Here is a 19,414-nt window from a genome sequence, read left to right on the forward strand (position 1 = left end):
ATCTAAAGTCGATACCTCAAAAAATAATTCCGGAGCTAAGCATTTAATACCAACATTCAATAAAGCAAGAGGTATCAGCCCGACGAAAACCGCCTTAAGTTTTCCGCTTTGATGAACTCGATCATCCCCAGGGATGAAGAACCCGCCTGCCGAGCCGGAGCCCCGTCACGTGACCCGGCGGCCGCGGGGAGCCCTGTGCGCAGGCGCGGACCCGGACGCCCGCTGCTCGAGGAGCAAACTCCCCGTGGCGCCTGCGCTGTAGTGGGGGTTCGGCGGGCGAGCGCGGGTCCGGGCGCGCGCTGCCGGGGGCGGAACCGCGCGGAGGCCGGAAGGAAGCTAGAGGGGGCGGGGCGAGGGAGGGAAGCCCGCCGGCCGTAGGACGACCGTCGCGGCCTGATGACGTCGCACAATGGCCGGCCCCCGCGGGTAGTGGAGCCCGTTTGTTCCGCCCGCGTCGAGCCTGGAGCCAGAGCCTGTGAGGAGCGGAAGGGCCAAGGGACGTCTTCTCCACGCCGCTCCGACTCCAGCGGAGCCGTGGCCCCCTTTCCGCCCTAGCGCTGAGGTTAGCTGGGGTCGAGCGGGCGGCGGGAGGCCGGGCCGGCGGCGGCGGGAGGAGGAGGCCGCCGAGGCGGCGGCGGCGGCGGCGGGAGTGAGGCCCGGGAGCCCGGCGCGCGTCCGGCCGTGCGGACCCGCCGGCCGAAGCATGGCCCTCGGGCCCTGGGAGGGGGGACCTTGAGACAGGCACCACTCCGCGTTCCGTCCGTAAGCCGGCCCCGCGGTCCTGGGGCGCCCTGGGCTCCCGAGCTCTTCGCGCGCTGCCTCCGCGCCCCGCGACAGAGTTTATTTTCCTGAAGCTGTCATTTCTCTTCCGGGCCACTCGCGTGGCACATGTGTGCCACCCGCTAAGGGGCAGTGAGAGGCGCCCAGCTTCACCTCCGGAGTAGGTCAGCCCGGGCTGTTGCTGGGCTCTTCGGAGAACTTTGAGCTCTTTATGAACCTCCTGGAACTTGCTCCGCAGCTTCAAAGTGTGCACAGTTTGGACGTAGTGATTGCCCCAAGACGCGCGCCGATCTCTTAGGAGTATGTAACTTCCTTGCCCCTTGGATTAGGAGATCAGAGGTGTTGGGTCCTTTGTATACACCAACTGCAGCTATAATGCTGGAAGAACTGAAACTTACAGCCTTGCTCCTGCCAGAATTTTTTCCTGAATACTTTATGACAGCTGAGTTTGCCGGGTAGAGTGGCCGTTTTAAATAAGCTTTGTTCGAACAACGCTAACTCATTTGCAAGAGTAGGTCATTCTTCAGACCCATTTGGGAAAATGGAAGAAGAGAGTGTTTGGCATCTGAAGTACCGTTTGGGGTGTAGCAAGGTGCTCATCATTTCTCCTGTGAGACTCACCTCCAGCCTGTTGTCTGTAGAGTAGTCTTTGCCCGTTCAGTAGTTGGGATTCTCCGGGTGGGCCTTGACCTCGGCTGAATCCCGCTTCCCAGCCTTGGGAAGAGTCTTTGCCTGATAATTTTACTATCTAAGGGCAGTATGGAGCCCAGCCAGCCCTGGAACCAGTCAAATGTGTCCCAAAGCCGGAAACTCCTCTCCCGTTTTAGGTGAGACATGCTGAAATGTTGTAAGAAAGCTTTGTGGAGTCACTCCAGAAAGCAATCAGGTAAGTTAACCAGTGGCCTGGATCGTGTTTAAAGAGATTTGTATTTTGTCACAGCTACAGAGCATCTCAAGGTGAGTACCTCCTTATCAAGGAATTTAGTGGTCACGCTTGGTCAGTTTGCACGTGAGGTCTGTCACCAACCTCGATAACCTTCATTTAGATATTTTAAGTCCATGAGGTTATGAGTCAGAATTTTAATCAGATGTACCAGAACTTACGCATTCAAATAGGGACTGCTCTGTTGAAAGTAATTGTCCCAAAATGTGCTTGTATTTCATCGGTGCTTCTTTGCCAGAACCTCTTTAGAACTCCTGTTTTGGTAGTAAAAATGTAGTCATATGGGAAAATCAGTCTTATTCAATAGTCACCCTCCAGGTTTGACCAAAAGTTTACTTACGTGGTTGGTAGCTCACCTTATCAGGTGAGACTCTGACTTGCAGCACTTTATCAAAGTGACTAGCTTGAGAGGAGGAAGACTTGCCACCACTAAGAATACCAGAAGACTTCTTCAGGCTTGGAAGGTCATTCGAAATGAGAAGGTCCCCCAATGCTCTGCATTTCAGCAGTGCCATTGGAGTCTATGCATCCTCCCAGAGGGGCTGCTTGGAAGGGAGGTAGCGCCTACTCTTTATTATTACTATTATTTTTTGTGACGGAGTCTTACTCTGTTGCCGGAGTACAGTACAGGCTGGAGTGCAGTGGCACGATCTCGGCTCGCTGCAACCTCCTCCTCCTGGGCACTTATTTTAAATTCCTTTCTGGTAGGCAACAGGTAGTTCCTCGAGTAACGAGTTTTTTGTCATGTATTCAACAAATATCTATCAAGTGTCATCTGCCAAATGCAGAAAGCAACAGAGACAGGACGATGGGCACTTGTTATTTCATTCCTTAGGCAAGTTCACCCATCTGGTGGATCAGAGGACTAAGGATTTAGTTCTAAATCGTGCTGAAAATCTTCAGTTATAGATAGTGTAAGAAGACCAAACTGAGCACAAATTGCAAACGTGGGTATCAGTTCAGACTCATCTACTGACACCCGTGTCTACACTTCTCATTTCATTGTCTACACTTAAGAGGCTACGTTTCCCTTCCTAGCACCTTATTACTATTTTTTGAAACGGAGTCTCACTCTGCTGCCCAGGCTGGAGTGCACTGGCATGATCTCGGCTCACTGCAACCTCCTCCTCCTGGGTTCAAGTGATTCTCCTGCCTCAGCCTCCTGAGTAGCTGGGACTACAGGCACGTGCCACCATGCCCGGCTAATTTTTGTATTTTTAGTAGAGACGGGGTTTCACTATGTTGGCCAAGCTGATCTCAAACTCCCAACCTCGTGATCCTCCCGCCTCAGCCTCCCAAAGTGCTGGGATTACAGGCATGAGCCACCACACCCAGCCAATTGTGTGATTTTTGAAACTAGTTAGAGGGGACATTTAGTTTTGCATAAAAGTTGGTTTATTTAAGAGATCACTTTGTTTCCAAGGTTGACATTAGAGTATAAAACATGAGAATCAGAATTTGTCACATTTCACGTCTGGGTTCAGCTTGGGGCATCCTACTGGGTACCAGGCGCTCCGCTTAGGCAGCTGGGGAGATGTGAACTACCTGCCCTTCTATGAGGAAGATGTTTATACGTTGTATTAAAAAGTGTACAAAGATAGTATAGGATGTTACTAATGTCAGTAGCTAGGCAAGAGAGAGAATTGCCAGTTTGCCACCGGTGACTTACTGCTGCAACCCCACACAGACTCCCAGTCTTGAACAGTGAAAGTGTAGAGGCCTTAGCAGCCTTGGTGCTTTTCATCTTTGCTTTTGTTGCCTTGGGCTGCAGAAATGCTCTGTGCAGCAATTGCCCCTGTGATACTGTTTGGGGATCGGCTCCTTGACTTTCCCATTTTCAGCAATGTTTACCAGTTTAGGACTACCTTTAATAAAAAAAAGACGAGGGTCTCACCATGTTATCCAGGCTGGACTCTTGGGCTCTAGTGATCCTCCCACCTCAGCTACACAAGTAGCCAGGATTACAGGCACATGCCACCACTCCTGGCTTAGGACTGACTTTTTAATAATTCCTCCCAGTAGTCCTGTCTCTGGATAGTAACGGAATAGTGTAGTTAGGAAACCAAAAAGTGAATCATTTTCAGAACTGTCTGCTTTTAAGTGACTTGGAATGGATTGGTTGGTTTGTAAATCTGTGTTACTGCTAACCATTTAGGGTTTTTTGGAGACGGAGTTTCGCTCTTTTTGCCCATGCTGTAGAGCAATGGCACAATCTTGGCTCACTGCAACCTCCGCCCCCCGAGTTCAAGCAACTCTCCTGCCTCAGCCTCCCGAGTAGTTGGGATTACAGGTGCCCGCCACCACGCCCAGCTCATGTTTTGTATTTTTAGTAGAGACAAGGTTTCACCATGTTGACCGGGCTTGTCCTGAACTCTTGACCTCAGGTGATCCACCCCCCTCAGCCTTCTAAAGTGCTGGGATTACAGGCGTGAGCCACCACCCTGAGCCCATTTAGTTTTTATAAAGTGATGAATTTTAAATCATTTGATTTTCTTTTGAGACGGAGTCTCGCTTAGCGCCGCCTAGGCTGGAGTGCAGTGGTGTGATCTCGGCTCGCTGCAACCACCATCTCCCAGGTTCAAGCGATTCTCCTGTCTCAGCCTCCCAAGTAGCTTGGATTACAGGCACCTGCCATCATGCCCAGCTAATTTTGTATTTTAGTAGAGACCGGGTTTCACTGTGTTGGCGAGGCTGGTCTTGAACTCCTGACCGGCTAATTTTGTTTTTGTATTTTTAGTAGAGACAGGGTTTCACTGTGTTAGCCAGGATGGTCTCCATCTCCTGACGTTGTGGTCCGCCCACCTCGGCCTCCCAAAGTGCTGGAATTACAGACATGAGCCACCGTGCCCAGCCTCTAATGTGTACTTAATCTTAGTGATTTCCATTAACAGCAAGAAAAAAAAAATGTTTAACTGTAGGTTGATACCAACTCTTGATACTGTGCATCTTTAAACAGGTTGTGTTAAAAGTGTAAATTTAAAAGATGCATATTTTTATCTTTAGTGTCTATGGGTATTTGAGATACAAGACATATAAATGTTCATGGGTATGACTTGCTGCGTCTGTAGTTATCTTGAGATGAATAATCTGTTTCCAGACCTTGCTGAGTTGCCGAGCAGTGTGACCGTGACATACGTTATTTTAACAGCCTCACAGACTGAAGAGTCAAGTGACCGCTAACCTGGCACTGTCCCTGCCGCTCCACACTCACTTGGTGGTGACCAGCTGCCCTGGTAGTGGTGGTGTGGCAAGTGTTTGCCAGGCAAGTGTTGCTGTTCTACACCTTTCCTACCCATCTTACACTGTCCACTTTTAAAGCATAGGTAGCAGTGTACTTTGTACGAGTTTTCGAGGTGGGAAACTAGAAAATATTCACTTTATAATTAAATCTGGATTAGTAAAAATAGGAATGAAATCTGAAATGACCCTGTCTTTTTTTGTTTTTTGAGTTTTTTTGGAGATTGGTCTCACTCTGTTGCCCAGGCTGAAGCACATTGGTGCAGTCTCGGCTCACTGCAGCCTCCACCTCCTGGGCTTAAGCAATCCTCCTGCGTCAGACTCCCAAGTAGCTGGGAATACAGGCACACACCACCACACCCTGTGACTTTTAGTTTTTTTTGTTTGTTTTTGTTTTTGTTTTGGGACGGAGTCACGCTCTGTCTCCCAGGCTGGAGTGCAGCGACACGATCTCAGCTCACTGCAAGCTCTACCTCTCGGATTCACGCCTTTCTGCTGCCTCAGCCTCCCGAGTAGCTGGGACTACAAGCGCCTGCCACCACGCCCAGCTAATTTTTTGTATTTTTCATAGGGACAGGGTTTCACCATGTTAGCCAAGCTGGTCTTGATCTCCTGACCTCGTGATCCACCGGCCTCGGCCTCCCAAAGTGCTGGGATTACAGGTGTGAGCCACTGCGCCTGGCCTGAATTTTAGTTTTTTTTTTTTTTGCAGAGACAGGGTCTCACCATGTTGCCCAGGTTGGTCTGGAACTCCTGGGCTCAAATGATCCTCCCGTTGCAACCTCCCAAAGTGCTGGGATTGTAGATGCAAGCCACCGTACCTGGCCAGCCTCGTCTTTTACATACGCACGGTACTTAAGTGTGTAAAGTTTCCTGCCGGAGTTCTTTTCTACAGCAGCTACCCGTACGGGAAGAGGGGTTCTCAGCCTAGGGGTGTGAGTTGCTGAGCAGGTGAACACGGCCCTCTCGACACGTGCTGGAGGGGCCATTGAACACGCAGGCAGGGCTCTGAGCCTGCATTGCTAAAGGGCAGCCGAGGGCTTCTGGGAGGCCCTCAGAGGCCGGCCTTTGAGAAGTGCATTCAGTAACAGAAAAGGCTCCAGACTTGGAAACTGCCGAAGGCTGGCCCAGGTTCCTGCTTCAGGATGACTCCAGAAAAATGGTGAGACCTGGGCCTGCAGTTTTGCCGCCTCGTTCCATGATACAGTTTATCTTTAATTTCAAAAGTAAATAGTCCTAAGAATTCAAACAGCTGTCCTTTGCAATCCGTATCTTGTTACTCACTTTCTGTTAACTTGTGTGGGCTGCCCTTCAGCGGGGAAGGGCTAGGCCGGGCTACGTCTCGTTCTGCCACATCTCATTTTGCCAGATTGCCAAAAACGGGAGGCACTTAACACCCAGCTTGGCTGAGCAGTCTAGCCATGTGCGGTGGAGTTGGCCTGTCTTTCTCTGCAGAGTGGAGTGTGGGATTTGGGGAAGGGCCGTGTGGGGCGAAGCAAGGTGGAAGTCTTGCTTCTTCAGGCCAGGAAAGTGGGGACAAGGTTTGTTTTCCATTTTGCTAAAGGCTGTCAATCTGTATTCTCTCTTTTGCAGAACCGTGGGTACCGATGGATGTGGCCGAGAGCCCTGAACGGGATCCTCACTCTCCAGAGGATGAAGAGCAGCCACAGGGGCTCTCGGACGATGACATTCTGAGGGACAGCGGGTCCGATCAGGATTTGGACGGGGCGGGGGCGAGGGCTTCTGATCTGGAGGATGAGGAAACTGCAGCCAGGGGGCCGAGCCAGGAGGAAGATAATCACTCAGACGAGGAGGACCGGGCAAGTGAGCCTAAATCCCAAGACCAGGACTCAGAGGTGAATGAGCTGAGCCGGGGCCCGACCAGCTCCCCCTGCGAGGAGGAGGGGGACGAAGGGGAGGAAGACCGGACAAGCGACCTTAGGGATGAGGCCTCCTCAGTCACCAGGGAGCTGGATGAGCATGAGCTAGACTACGATGAGGAGGTCCCCGAGGAGCCGGCTCCCGCCGTCCAGGAGGACGAGGCTGAGAAAGCGGGGGCTGAGGATGATGAGGAGAAGGGCGAAGGCGCTCCCAGGGAGGAGGGGAAGGCTGGTGTTCAGAGTGTGGGAGAAAAGGAATCCCCGGAGGCTACCAAGGAGAAAAAGAAAGAGGACGACGATGGAGAAATCGATGATGGGGAAATAGACGTGAGTATGATGGAGCAGCGCGTCGCAGGGCGTCCTGCCCAGCAGCCTGACACAGACCGGTGCTGGAAAGGAGGGACTCTGTGGGACTGACTTAGTGGTTTGTTACTAGGGATGGTGCAGGAGAATGAGAGGCTTGTTTTGGGGTCAGTCCCATAGTGATTGGAGAGAAATAGCTGGAAATCGAGAATGAGAATAGGCAGCTCCAGAAGCTGCCAGCAGAGTTTCCATGGCCCTCGGCCACCCAGCTGGTGGGATTGTTTGGGTTGTAGTAAAAGATCTAGCGCCCAGTTTTTCTAGGTTCTAGGAGTGAAGGGGTAATGTCTGCCCTTGTCTTTGCCGTCTTCAAGTGATACTCAAGTTAGCACTCAACCAGAAGCCGGGTGGGTTTCCACTCTTGTCAGGTTTTTGGACTGAAAAGAATGAGGAAAGTTTCCATCTGGTTTTGGATGTTCTTCTAGGCATTTTTATGCTGGCCCTAGAGCCTGACGTCTGGAGAGGGCACCGGCTGGGCCAGGCCTCTTTGGACGTATCCCTGAAAAGACTGGTGGGCACCTCAACTTCTGACAAAGCCAGCACACTTTTTTGTACATTAAATTAATGTGGCCTTCAGGTTGAGGGGAAGCTAGTACTATCTGTGATCCTAGATGTGGGTAGGTGGGGTTTTCTTGGCAGTTGATGCCATTGGAAAAACTATGAGTGTTTCCGGAGAAACAGCCCAAAGTCCTCCTGAGTGATACTTTCCAGAGCTATTGAACTCAAAGGAGCTGAGCAAGGGACAGAGCAGTTGAACTGAACTGGGTTTTTGTTTGTTGTTGTGTTTTTTGTTTCGTTTTGTTTTGTTTTTTTTCAAAAATCCCGGGGAAGGGGATTGTGCTTATGGGGAGTCATTGCAGTGAAGGGTGTCTGCAGAGAGCATCTCTCTGATTTCATGTTCTGGGTTGAGGCAGGTAAAGGCTGCCAGTTAGATGTGTAACCACCGGTTTGCCTTGAGTGCCATGCTCCTTTTTTTTGAGAGAGTCTACTCTGTAACCCAGGCTGGAGTGCAGTGGCGCCATCTCAGCTCACTACAGCCTCTGCCCCCCAGGTGCAGGCAGTTATCCTGCCTCAGCCTCCTGAGTAGCTGGGATTACAGGCACCCGCCACCATTGGCTAATTTTTGTGTTTTTAGTAGAGACGAGGTGTCGCCATGTTGGCCAGGCTTGTTTCAAACTCCTGACCTCAGGTGATCCGGCCGTCTCAGCCTCCCACAGTGCTGAGATTACAGGCGTGAGGCACCACGCCCGGCGAGTGCTTTGCTTCTCCAGTAGCGTGCTAGTGTGCGTGCTGGTGTGCGTGCTCTCAGTGCACATTTGGATGTGACTTTTTGGCCATGGCTGATTGCTGTGGCAGTGCTGACTAATTTATAGGGTTTGAAGTGTTGCTCATGTAACTTTATGGGACGTGTGTGCGCCTACAAGCTTAGAATTTTAGATGTTTCATCTTTTCACAATGAAGTGTAGGAAGTGGTGTCCTCAGCTAGTGCTTTTTGCAAGAGGAGACCTACCCCAGGGCTGGCAGAGGGAAAGGAGACATGGTGAGATTCAGGTTCATCAATTTGGGGGAACTGGTTGGGTGAGGATGCCCATGAGATTGAGTTTTTGTGTCCTGGGTGTAACAGCCCTGTCTGTACCACCACTGGGAGTGCAGCAGGCCCTGCACCCAGGGCTCTGGTGTGCTCTAGTTCCTCTTAAGAGGACTGGCTGCGGACCCTCAAGTCTTAGGGGAGATTCATCAGACGGGTCAAGGGTCCCCGTAGTGGTCCTGAAAGGCCATGTCTGTGCGGCGTACTGTGAGTTCTCAGTGCTACACCATGGACGCGGGCGGTGCGGTGATGGACCCAGCTGCCCTGGAGAATGGCCCTGGCTGCCAAGGACCTGGATGTGCTGGTTTCCCGTAGATACAGCGCATGGAAGAAAAACCCCATTTGCCATTTTTGCCCACCTAGACCCTGCCTGCCCTGTCTGGCACCGTCTCGTGAGGGGACCCACAGTTGAAAACGGGCTGCCGCTGTGGAAACCCCAGCACAGCTCCCTTGGCAACCGGGAAGGCAGGTTTCCTCCACCGCACAGACTGCCTCCAGCGCCCCACATCCCCCACAGGTCTGTGCTCCTGGACGCCAGCACAGGTGGACCTTGCTGTGCCACACGCTGAGTGTGACTGGGCAGAGCAGAGCCCGCTCCTGCTGTGGGGGCAGCAGGCCTTTAAGCAAGGTGGGCGGTGCTGTGAATGGTGGGTTCAGCCTCCATGAGGGCACATTTGACTTCAGGCCACTGGGTTGCTTGCCCCAGGAGCTCCCGTGGTCTCCTCTTCCCACGCCCAGCGGCGTCTCAGGCTCCTCCATCCTTCATGTGTCAACCTCAGCATTTGAGTAGGCTGTTTCTCTGTTGCCCCTGCCTCTCTGTCGTGACACAGGTTCATCTCTGTGTGTGTGTGTGTGTGTGTGTGTGTCTGCCTGCTGCTTCCCCTACTCCCAAGAACATGTTTCCTAAGACTGGGGGTTACCAGGCTGGTTCCCCTATCTCCCTGGGGCCTGGCACATGGTGGGCAGCCAGTCGGTAGAGGAATCCCACTTGCCCGGGGCACATTGAAGGTGAGAGTCTTTGTAATGTGAAGTGGCAGTGAGTGGAAGGTCCACACTCAAGAGCCAGTCACAGATGGAGGGGAGTTCACGTGAGCAGCACCAGCTCTCCACCCTTGGGGGAAGGACCCAGCAGAGGTACGCGCCACGCCATCCTGTGCATGAAGACCTGCCACTCCGGCTGCTTCCAGCTTTTTCCTCCTCTCAGACCCAGTTCCAAGCCTGTCGTCCACTCTTGCATCTCTGCCACATCTCCAGCAAGCACACCTCCTGTGCCTGCCTCTTTCTCGGAGGCCCTGGTGCATTCCTGCACCGCGCCCTGCTCCCTGTCTCTAGCTGCGTTTCTCTGATGGACTGGGAGCCCTGGGGTGCGCCGGGTCCGTGAGCAGTCAGCTTCCCACGAGGCCTTTCACCCGGTCCCCTTTCGTCCCTGGAAAGCAGCCTCTGCGTGTGGTGGAAAGTGTCCGTTCTAGAAGACATTTTTCTCATTGCCTTCAAGTAGAGCCCTGGTGTCAGGTCAACTACTCGGATGTTTCTCTGTGGAAGAAGTACGCTCTTTGGCCTGTACCTTCGCAAATGGATGTTTCTGAGGCCTCGTAGCATTCCAGATCCCAGCATGGTCTTACCGGCCCAGTCGGGAGAGGGACTGATTCGCCTAGAGGCTTTCCCTGCATGCCTGCAGCCTCGTGGCCTACCCCTTGGCACCCCGGTCTACTGGATACCTGGAACAACTGAGTGGCAAAGTCGGGAGCCATTTGATTTAGCATTCTTTTCTTTTTTTTCTCAATTTTTATTTTTAATTTTTATTGCTTTTAATTTAAAAAACAAAGATGGGGTCTCACTATGTTGCCCAGGTTGGTCTTGAACTCTTGGCCTCAAGTGATCCTTCCACCTAGGCCTCCCAAAGTGCCAAGCCACTGTCCCTGGCCTCATTCATCATTCTTTTTCAGAAGCACTTTCTCTTCTTTCAGGGCACATGTCCCTTTTAGATTTTGGGTCACTGGGACAGGTGAACTGATTATGGGGTACACTTTCCTTGATTGGGACATCAATTTGTACAATAAGCCCTTGAAATTCTTTGTCTAAACCACATAGCTTGTGCCTAAGGCCTTGAGTCTGTGTTTGGTTTGCTGCCAGAACACCCTCAGATACAAGTATCTTCTGGAAGTGCCGCTGGCCTGCGTGGTGGGGAGGAAAGTTTCCATACGGGGCTGGGACCAGCTGTTTGCAGCGCCTGGCTCATTTGTGGTGTGGGTGAGGGCGTCACTGACCGAGCTGACCCTCAGTCACCGGTCTCTTACCTGTTCCGGAAGCGGCATGGTAGAGAGCTGGGTGCAGCAGGCCTTGTTTTCCTGCTCCTGCCGTCCCCTGAGGAGTGTGTGCAGCCCACCGTGACCCACTCATGCCATGTGGCAGCCTCTCCTTTCTTTCTCCTACACGTCTAGTCTCTCCCCAGAACCACCTTTCCTGCCGCGAGCTGACAAGCTACTTCCAGCCTGGCGAGGCTGTGATTTGCCGTTACAGTTGAGGGGCCTGGCCTGGGTCTGTCTGCCCACTCTTTTGCTCACTCCATGTTCCATGTTTATATCTGACTTGTCATTTGGTTAGCAGACCTTCCATCACCTGGAGCACACTGGTCCTGGGAAAGGGTAGGGTTCCCATTTTGTTCCATTCTCTTATTGAGGACCTCCTACATTTGTAGGGTGGCCTCCCAGCCAGCCAGCAGCACAGTGGACCCTGTCCTGAGTGGGTGGGCCGCATGACTCCTGTCGTAATTGGTAGCTCTCAGTCCACCTTTTGGAGCATTTTCTTTGCACATGGTCTTTAATATTTTCTCCTGCTCAAATCTACCTTTCCTTTTTTTTTGAGACGGAGTCTTGCTCTGTTGCCCAGGCTGGAGTGCAGTGGTGTGATCTTGGCTCACTGCAACCTCCGCTTCCGGGGTCCAAGCAATTCTCCTGCCTCAGCCTCCCAAGTAGCTGCGATTACAGGCACCGGCCACCATGGCCAGCTGGTTTTTGTATTTTTAGTAGAGATGGGGTTTCACCATCTTGGCCAGACTGGTCTCGACCTCCAGACCTCGTGATCCATCCGCCTTTTATGTCTGGATCCATGAGCTCTTCTGCGGAAGAGCTTCTCCACCGAGCCTCATGGCCGTGGGTTTCCACTCCAAGTGGGGTTCTCTTCCATGTCACTGATAAGGTGCCAAGTGTACCCATTCTATTGCCAAAGCCCAGGAAGCAGCAGCCTGTACCACACTTGGGAAAAGGGCTCCTGTAGCATCAGTAGTAGGCTCAGAGGCCTTCTGTGCCCCTTAGCATGGTTAGTGTTCCGCATAGCCACGTGAAAAAGCGCAGGCCACCATCCTTACAGCTCTGAGAACTGAAACCTTTTGCTTACCTGGTGGCAGACCTGGCCCAAGCTGACGTGAGGCTGCTCATAGCCTCGTGCCTCCCCTCTTGTGGGAGGGGTCCCGAGACCTCTGCACAGGATTGCAGTGTTACTCACAGGCTACTGTTTTAGTCCCTGTGTTGTCACCTTTCTGAAGCCAGAATATTTCTGAATTCTCAAAAGACACTTGGCCCCACAGGTTTCAAATAAGGAATGATAGACCCGTATTTTCACCCACATCCTACAGACAAGACGCCCAGGATTCAGGAAGTTGTGGTTGGCCTGAGTGGCCATGCCAGGTTGGGCCCGGGGCCCAGCTGCTCGGCTTCCTGTGGCACAGCAGCTCCACGCAGTGGCCCCCTTTCCTTATCTGCATCTGCCTTTGTACAGAAGCTCCAGTGTGAAATAACTTCTTTCTTGTTGTGTAAGTAATATATGTTCACAGAGTTCTTTTTTTTTTCTATTTAAGAAAGGAAAAGAAAAGGCTGCGCAAAGAAGAAAGCAAAAATCACCTGTATCATTGCTCCGAGTTAATCCTGTTTAGCACATTACCAGTGAGGTGTTTCCTTTGAAATAGGGGACTCATGCGCACTTGCTGAGCACTTGCTGCTCATGTTTTAAGTACGGTGCAGCATTTTCCTTCGGCCCATGTCAGCCTGCTCTGGGGCACCTGTCCCGTTGTGCAAAGGGGAAGGCGAGCTTTGCAGATCAGGTGATCTGTCCACACTCACAGTCGCAACAGCCTGGACCCAGGATTTGAACCTGGGCCTTTTCCTCCACTGCATGTGAATTTTATAAAGGCTCTTAAAATTGAGAGTAGAAGATGCCCTCAGCCTGGTGTCCTGTATCCACGTGTCTTTCCCCTGCAGTGAGAAAGCAGGCATGTGCCAGCATGGAGACCCAGCCTCAGATGGCTGCACTGAGGCCTGTGTGCCTCCTCACACTCACCCTCAGTGTCCACGTCAACTTGGCCTGTCCCAGGTGGTGTATGCTGAGAGTCCCACGGGCACCATCCATTTTTAGGCCAGTTTGCAGCTAGCTGGTCCACTCAGGCCCCTCCTTGTCCTCTGCTTCCTACTCTCTGTGGCTTGGGTCACATGAGCAGAAGGCCATCGGCGTGGCGGAAACCAGGAGGCCCGGAGTTCCTGCGTGCCAGACACTTGGTGTGACAATCTCGGATGACTTCAGCTCTGGGTCCTTGTCTTGAGTTGTCTTTGCATGGTACTCTTACAATTTAAGAACTTGTTTTAATTATCCTTTATTTATGTATTTATTTATTTATTTATTTTGGGAGGTTGAATATTTTGTTATTTACACATATAAAGTAAGAATAAAGATTGGGCATGGAGGCCAGGCATGGTGGCTCACACCTGTAATCCTAGCACTTTGGGAGGCCAAGGTAGGCAGATCACCTGAGGTCAGGAGTTCAAGACCAGCCTGGCCAATGTGGCAAAACCCCATCTCTACTAAAAATGAGAAAATTAGCCAGGCATGATGTCGGGCACCTGTAATCCCAGCTGCTCAGGAGGCTGAGGCAAAGAGAATTGCTTGAACCTGGGAGGGAGAGGTTGCAGTGAGCCGAGATCATGCCACTGCACTCCAGCCTGGGCAACAGAGCAGGACTCTGTCTCCAAAAAAACAAAAAAGCATAGTAATCATCCATTATTTAAAAGACCATTGTGCTAAATGGTGGTTAGCTGAAAATTCACAATATTATATTGCTGAGTGATTGGTGGATTATTTTTGTTTGTTTTTTTGTTTAACTAAAAGAGGGGCCATAGCCCAGCACACCAATATGTACAGCCCCTGGTCGTTGTGGGTGTAGAGGCTGGGTGACTGGGGTCAGTGTGTAGGTGCTAGTCTGTGTTCTTTGGGTTGAAATGTTGTCTTGCACCTTCAGAATGCAACTCTGGTCTGTTTACTGATCACCTTTAGTAGCTACAGGGTCCTCACTCCAATCTTAAGGTGGTTACATTGTTCTCCTTTTTCGCTTCTGTGAATGTTGATGGTTACATGTTCGCAGAAACAGGGTTACATGTGATCCAGTTTGTTTCCTATTCATCCTGATGCAGAAAAACCCTTCTCACCACCTCAACTCCTGCACACTCACTTCCAAGTAAGGCAGGAAGATTGGAATGGATTTGAACTTTCCAAATGAGTTTTGTTTTTCTCATGGGAACAAAGAATGTGTTCTCAACTTAGATTTGAGCTTACCTAGAATACCACGTTAAGATTTTAGTGTGGTGCTCATTACTGTAAGAATAGCAGTAAAAAGAAGACACAAACTAAAAGACCAGAGAAGAGAGGCATCCTGTCACTTGGCATAAATTAAACATGCCTTCTCTGATCATTTCTTTTTTTTTCAATTTGTTATATTTGATCATTTCTTTAAAAAGTGATTCTGCTGGATTTCTTAAAGGGTATAACTCTCAGGAATCTGTTCTTTTCCTTATAAAGTACTTTTTAATAAGCAAATATCTTTGAGGCAAAAAATGATGCAAATATTTAAGCTGTGAAAGTTTAGGTTATTGTAAATCCAGGGTTTGGTTTCAGCATTTTTTCATTCAACAGATAATTACGGACTGTTTACTGTGAGCCAGATGCTGCCTGGACCCAGCAACTTGGTGATGGGCCTGCCCTGGCAGACGTGGGCCTGCCCTGGTGGGGCACAGGGTTCAGCCAGGCAGGTCGTGGTGTCGTCAACACAAGGATGCTCAGGTGTGGCTGCAACACCTGCAGGGCCTGGGGGTGCGAGGACCTGTCGTGGGGGGAGCTCAGGGAAAGCCACCCCAAGGAAGGGGACTCAAGCTTCCATCTGAAAGTGAGTTGAATAATCAGGAAGAGGAGAGGGAAGCACACGGTCAGGCCTGGAATTGGAAAAGGGCGCTTCGCATTGTGAAGCAAGACTGGAGGAGTTGAGAAGGGAATGAGAGAGGTCAGTTAGAAAGTGGTTTTAGTGGCTGGGCACGGTGGCTCATGCTTGTAATCCCAGCAATATGGGAGGCCGAGGTGGGCGGATCACGAGGTCAGGAGATCGAGACCACGGTGAAACCCCATCTCTATGAAAAACAAAAAATTAGCCGGGCGTGGTGGCGGGCGCCAGTAGTCCCAGCTACTCGAAAAGGCTGAGGCAGGAGAATGGCATGAACCCAGGAGGCGGAGCTTGCAGTGAGCCGAGATGGCGCCACTGCACTCCAACCTGGGTGACAGAGCGAGACTCCGTCTAAAAAAAAAAAAAAAAAGAAATAAAGTGGTTTTACCAGGTTGGGTGTGATGAGCAGTGGTGCAGAGTGCAGTAGATGGGGAGGGGGATCAAGAAGGGCCGAATGGGACCGGTGAGATGGGTTACGCTAGGGCTGGCTGGAAGAGGCCTGGATCGGGATGACGAGTTCTTCCATCTTGGATGGTCCTGTGTCAGGGATGTCATGTGGGCAGCTGGTGCCCACGTGGGCTGGCGTGGTTTAGGGAGGGGTCTCAGCTGCACATCCGTGGGAGCAGGCCCTGGGACAGTGGGTGGCTTGGGAAGAGCACCAAGCAAGGGTCAGGTTTGGCTGTGCATCCGAGTCCTTGTGGGTGAGGCCCAGCTTAGAGCTCCTGGGTGGTTCTAAGACTTGACAGCCAGGGTGAGGAGCTGGTTAAGGATGAGCCTCAAGGCGGGCCACTCCCGGCTGCTGGCATCACTGCCCTGAGGCACCCAACTCCTCCCCTCCTCAAGAATTGTAAATTAGAGGAAGTTTGTGTTTAAGGGACATAAAATATTTTGTTCTCCAAATTTTATTTAAATGTTAAAAGTTTTAAAACCCCGAAGTGTTACTATTTCCTGCCCAGCGTTGATAGTTAAGAGAAATGTCACGAAAGCCCACTCTGTGAATTGCCCCGTGTGCTGTACACAGTGCTGCCCGGCCTTCTCCCCGGCCTTCTCCCGGCCTTCTCCCGGCCTTCTCCCGGCCTTCTCCCGCCTTCTCCCCCCTCCCCGCCTTCTCCCTGGGCTTCTTCCCAGCCTTCTCCCCGGCTTCCCCCCCCCCCCCCCCCCTTCTCCCCGGCCTTCTCCCGGCTTCTCCCCGGCCTTCTCCCTGGGCTTCTCCCCGGCCTTCTCCCCGGCCTTCTCCCTGGCTTCTCCCCGGCTTCTCCCCGCCTTCTCCCGGCCTTCTCCCGGCTTCCCGGCTTCTCCCCGGCCTTCTCCCCGGGCTTCTCCCCGGCCTTCTCCCGGGCTTCTCCCCGGCCTTCTCCCCGGCCTTCTCCCCTTCTCCCGGGCTTCTCCCCGGCCTTCTCCCCGGGCTTCTCCCCGGCCTTCTCCCCGGGCTTCTCCCCGGCCTTCTCCCCGGCCTTCTCCCCGGGCTTCTCCCCGGGCTTCTCCCCGGCCTTCTCCCCGGCCTTCTCCCTGGGCTTCTCCCCGGCCTTCTCCCCGGGCTTCTCCCCGGGCTTCTCCCCGGCCTTCTCCCCTGGGCTTCTCCCCGGCCTTCTCCCTGGGCTTCTCCCCGGCCTTCTCCCTGGGCTTCTCCCGGCCTTCTCCCTGGGCTTCTCCCCGGGCTTCTCCCCGGCCTTCTCCCCGGGCTTCTCCCCGGCTTCTCCCCGGCCTTCTCCCCGGCCTTCTCCCCGGGCTTCTCCCCGGCCTTCTCCCTGGGCTTCTCCCCGGCCTTCTCCCTGGCTTCTCCCTGGGCTTCTCCATGGGCTTCTCCCTGGGCTTCTCCCCGGCCTTCTCCCCGGCTTCTCCCCGGGCTTCTCCCCGGCCTTCTCCCCGGGCTTCTCCCGGCCTTCTCCCTGGGCTTCTCCCCGGCTTCTCCCGGCTTCTCCCGGGCTTCTCCCCGGCCTTCTCCCTGGGCTTCTCCCCAGCCTTCTCCCTGGCTTCTCCCGGCTTCTCCCTGGCTTCTCCCCGGCCTTCTCCCCGGGCTTCTCCCTTCCCTGTGTTTCTCCCTTCCCTGTGTTTCTCCCTTCCCTGGGCTTCTCCCTGGGCTGCGGTGGGACGTTTAGAGCTGCCGGGCACGCTCTGATCATCCCTGCTATGCAGATCTGGGAACTAAGATTTGGAAAATTGATGTGAATTCAATTCCTGTGACAATATCCAGGTTCCACACCCACCTTCCTGCCCCTTCTGGTTTGGAGAAAGCAGTGCTGATTGATAGATGCCTCCCCCACGTTAAGACAGTGTTCTCTGTTTCAGGATGATGACCTGGAAGAAGGTGAAGTGAAGGATCCGAGTGACAGGAAGGTGAGGCCTCGTCCCACCTGCCGGTTCTTCATGAAAGGTAACTGTCTGTGTGTGGAGCCCCAGCTTCTGGGGCTGTGGTGCTGGCTCACCTTGGCAGGCCCTGCTCTGCTCAAGGCACTTCTCTGGGCAAGACTGGCTAGGTGGTGGTGATGGTGGTGGTGGCAGCAGTATTGACAGTAAACAATAGGCCCAGCAGCCTGGTCATTCTGATTCTCACACTGGTGGTCCCAGGCCCTTCCGATTGCAGCAGACCCATAACTATAATGCAGATGGCATCAGTCATTGAAATTTCAAAGTGGTCCTTTTCATAAGGCCAAATGTTCTAGACACCAGAATTAGCATTTTCCCCACCTCTGTAGAGATGGCCCCTTTTCCTGCAAGGTGTGTCCGAAGCGTTTGTTCTTGTGGAATGGATTTCGAAACGGCCAGAGATGGCCGCTGAAGGCAGCAGGGCTCTCTCCTATACAAGGTATGGTGTGAGTTCAGGAGCTGCAGCAGGGGGTAGTGTAAGAAAGTGTCAGAAAAATCTGGGCTGACCCATTTTAAAATATGGCAGAACTCTAGCCTGATGATGTTAGGGCTTTTTGTTTCGCTGCTTAATGTCTTGGGGGATTCGGAAATGGAAATGCGAATTTCCAACTTGTAAGGGTATCTTTGATGTGCAGCAGTAGTTTTGGCTTATTTCTTGTAATTCAGCGTTCCCCTTGGAAAGGTGGGAAGATGTTGTTCTCTTTCTCTTAATTTTGCTGTAAGCCCATAGATGACTGTCACTGCCAGCCTGTGTGTGCCATCTAAAGCTCACAAGAGCTTCCTGTACTTCTTTTCCAGATGTTGTGACACCATTATCCACTCTTCTTCCACCAATATCCAATTCCATACCATTCAGAGGCCAGGTTAAAGGTACAAAATACGCTATATTCACTCTCTTCAGTACCTTAAAGTCCCCCTACTCCAGAGGCCAGACTTCCTTCTCCTGGATCCAGAACACAGCTGTGAAGCCAGAAGGAAAGGGGGTCTTTGAGGGGCAGAGAGCTGTTCGGAACCTCCTCCTTAGAGGCACGTGAGCCAGTCGAGCATCGGGGACAGTCAGGACACACCCTTGGGGTGTGGCGGAGTCCCATCATTCAGAGGCAGGCTGTGCTCTTAGAGCAGCCGGGAACGCCCCTGTGCAAGAGATGACCTGATGCTGTGGGGCTCATGGGAACCCCGGGTCAGGCACGCTCCTGTAGGTGTGTGCTTGCTTGGTTTTGCCAAGCAAAAACAGTTGACATGTCCAAGTCACACGTGCATGTGAGGGGCCCCCACTGGGGAGAGCCTGTGAGGGCAGTAGACTTAGAGCCGTAGATTGTCACAGACGCTCCTAAGAATGCAGAGAAACGTGCAGTACATTTTGGAAAAGCTTTGGTATTTACAGTGTCAGTATTTCAGAAAATTGAAATTTAAGCTGAAGACCTCTTTTCTATAATAGTGTGGGAATTAACAACATCAGTGTCTCCAGTTTCTGTATGAAAGTGATGGAGAACAGTCTGTACATATGTACGTGTACACATTTGCGGTCATTTTGAATCAGCACCCATCACAATGCAGTGCCCTGGTCTGTGGGTGGCAGTGTGACTGGGAAGCTTGACCAGCCGGTCGGTGTTGGCCTGATGGTTCCAACTGCAGGAGGCCACAGCATCCACCAGGGCAGGGAGACTCTGGACCAGGAGCTCGGGGCTCACTGCTGAGCTAGTTCCAGAATTTAACAAAAGAAGCACAAAACAGACAAAGAGAGATCATTACTGAAACTCTTCATTCCCTACACTGGGAGATGCCTGGATGAACACAGACAGGATCCTGTCTCCTTGCACATCACATGGGTTGGTCAGAATTGGAAGGTGGTGCCCCCAAGGTTAGAGTAAGTAATGAGTTTGGGTTTCAGCGAGTGAGACCATGTGGAAGGGTTTCTACCGTCAAGAAATGAGTTTGAGACCAGCCTGGGCAACATAGTGAGACCTTGTCTCTACAAAAAATGAAAAATTAGCAGGGCT

General features: G+C 52.2%; 1 protein-coding gene across 2 annotated transcripts in view; it reads left to right on the top strand.

The window, feature by feature from the left end:
• Positions 1-357: 357 nt before the first annotated feature.
• The window catches only part of ZC3H18 (zinc finger CCCH-type containing 18), a 63,082-nt gene continuing 44,025 nt past the window's right edge, over positions 358-19,414 (top strand). The window contains exons 1-4 of one of the 2 annotated variants that reach the window (XM_030820138.1): positions 358-562; positions 6,554-7,167; positions 17,337-17,421; positions 18,213-18,284. In XM_030820138.1, coding sequence (XP_030675998.1) covers positions 6,568-7,167; positions 17,337-17,421; positions 18,213-18,284 — 757 coding nt within the window. In that variant the 5' untranslated portion in view covers positions 358-562; positions 6,554-6,567. The remainder of the gene's footprint in view (positions 563-6,553; positions 7,168-17,336; positions 17,422-18,212; positions 18,285-19,414) is intronic. The other variant, XM_030820144.1, reaches the window with a different exon arrangement.

This window comes from Nomascus leucogenys, chromosome 2 (assembly GCF_006542625.1).
Source record: "Nomascus leucogenys isolate Asia chromosome 2, Asia_NLE_v1, whole genome shotgun sequence".
Lineage (NCBI taxonomy): Eukaryota > Metazoa > Chordata > Mammalia > Primates > Hylobatidae > Nomascus > Nomascus leucogenys.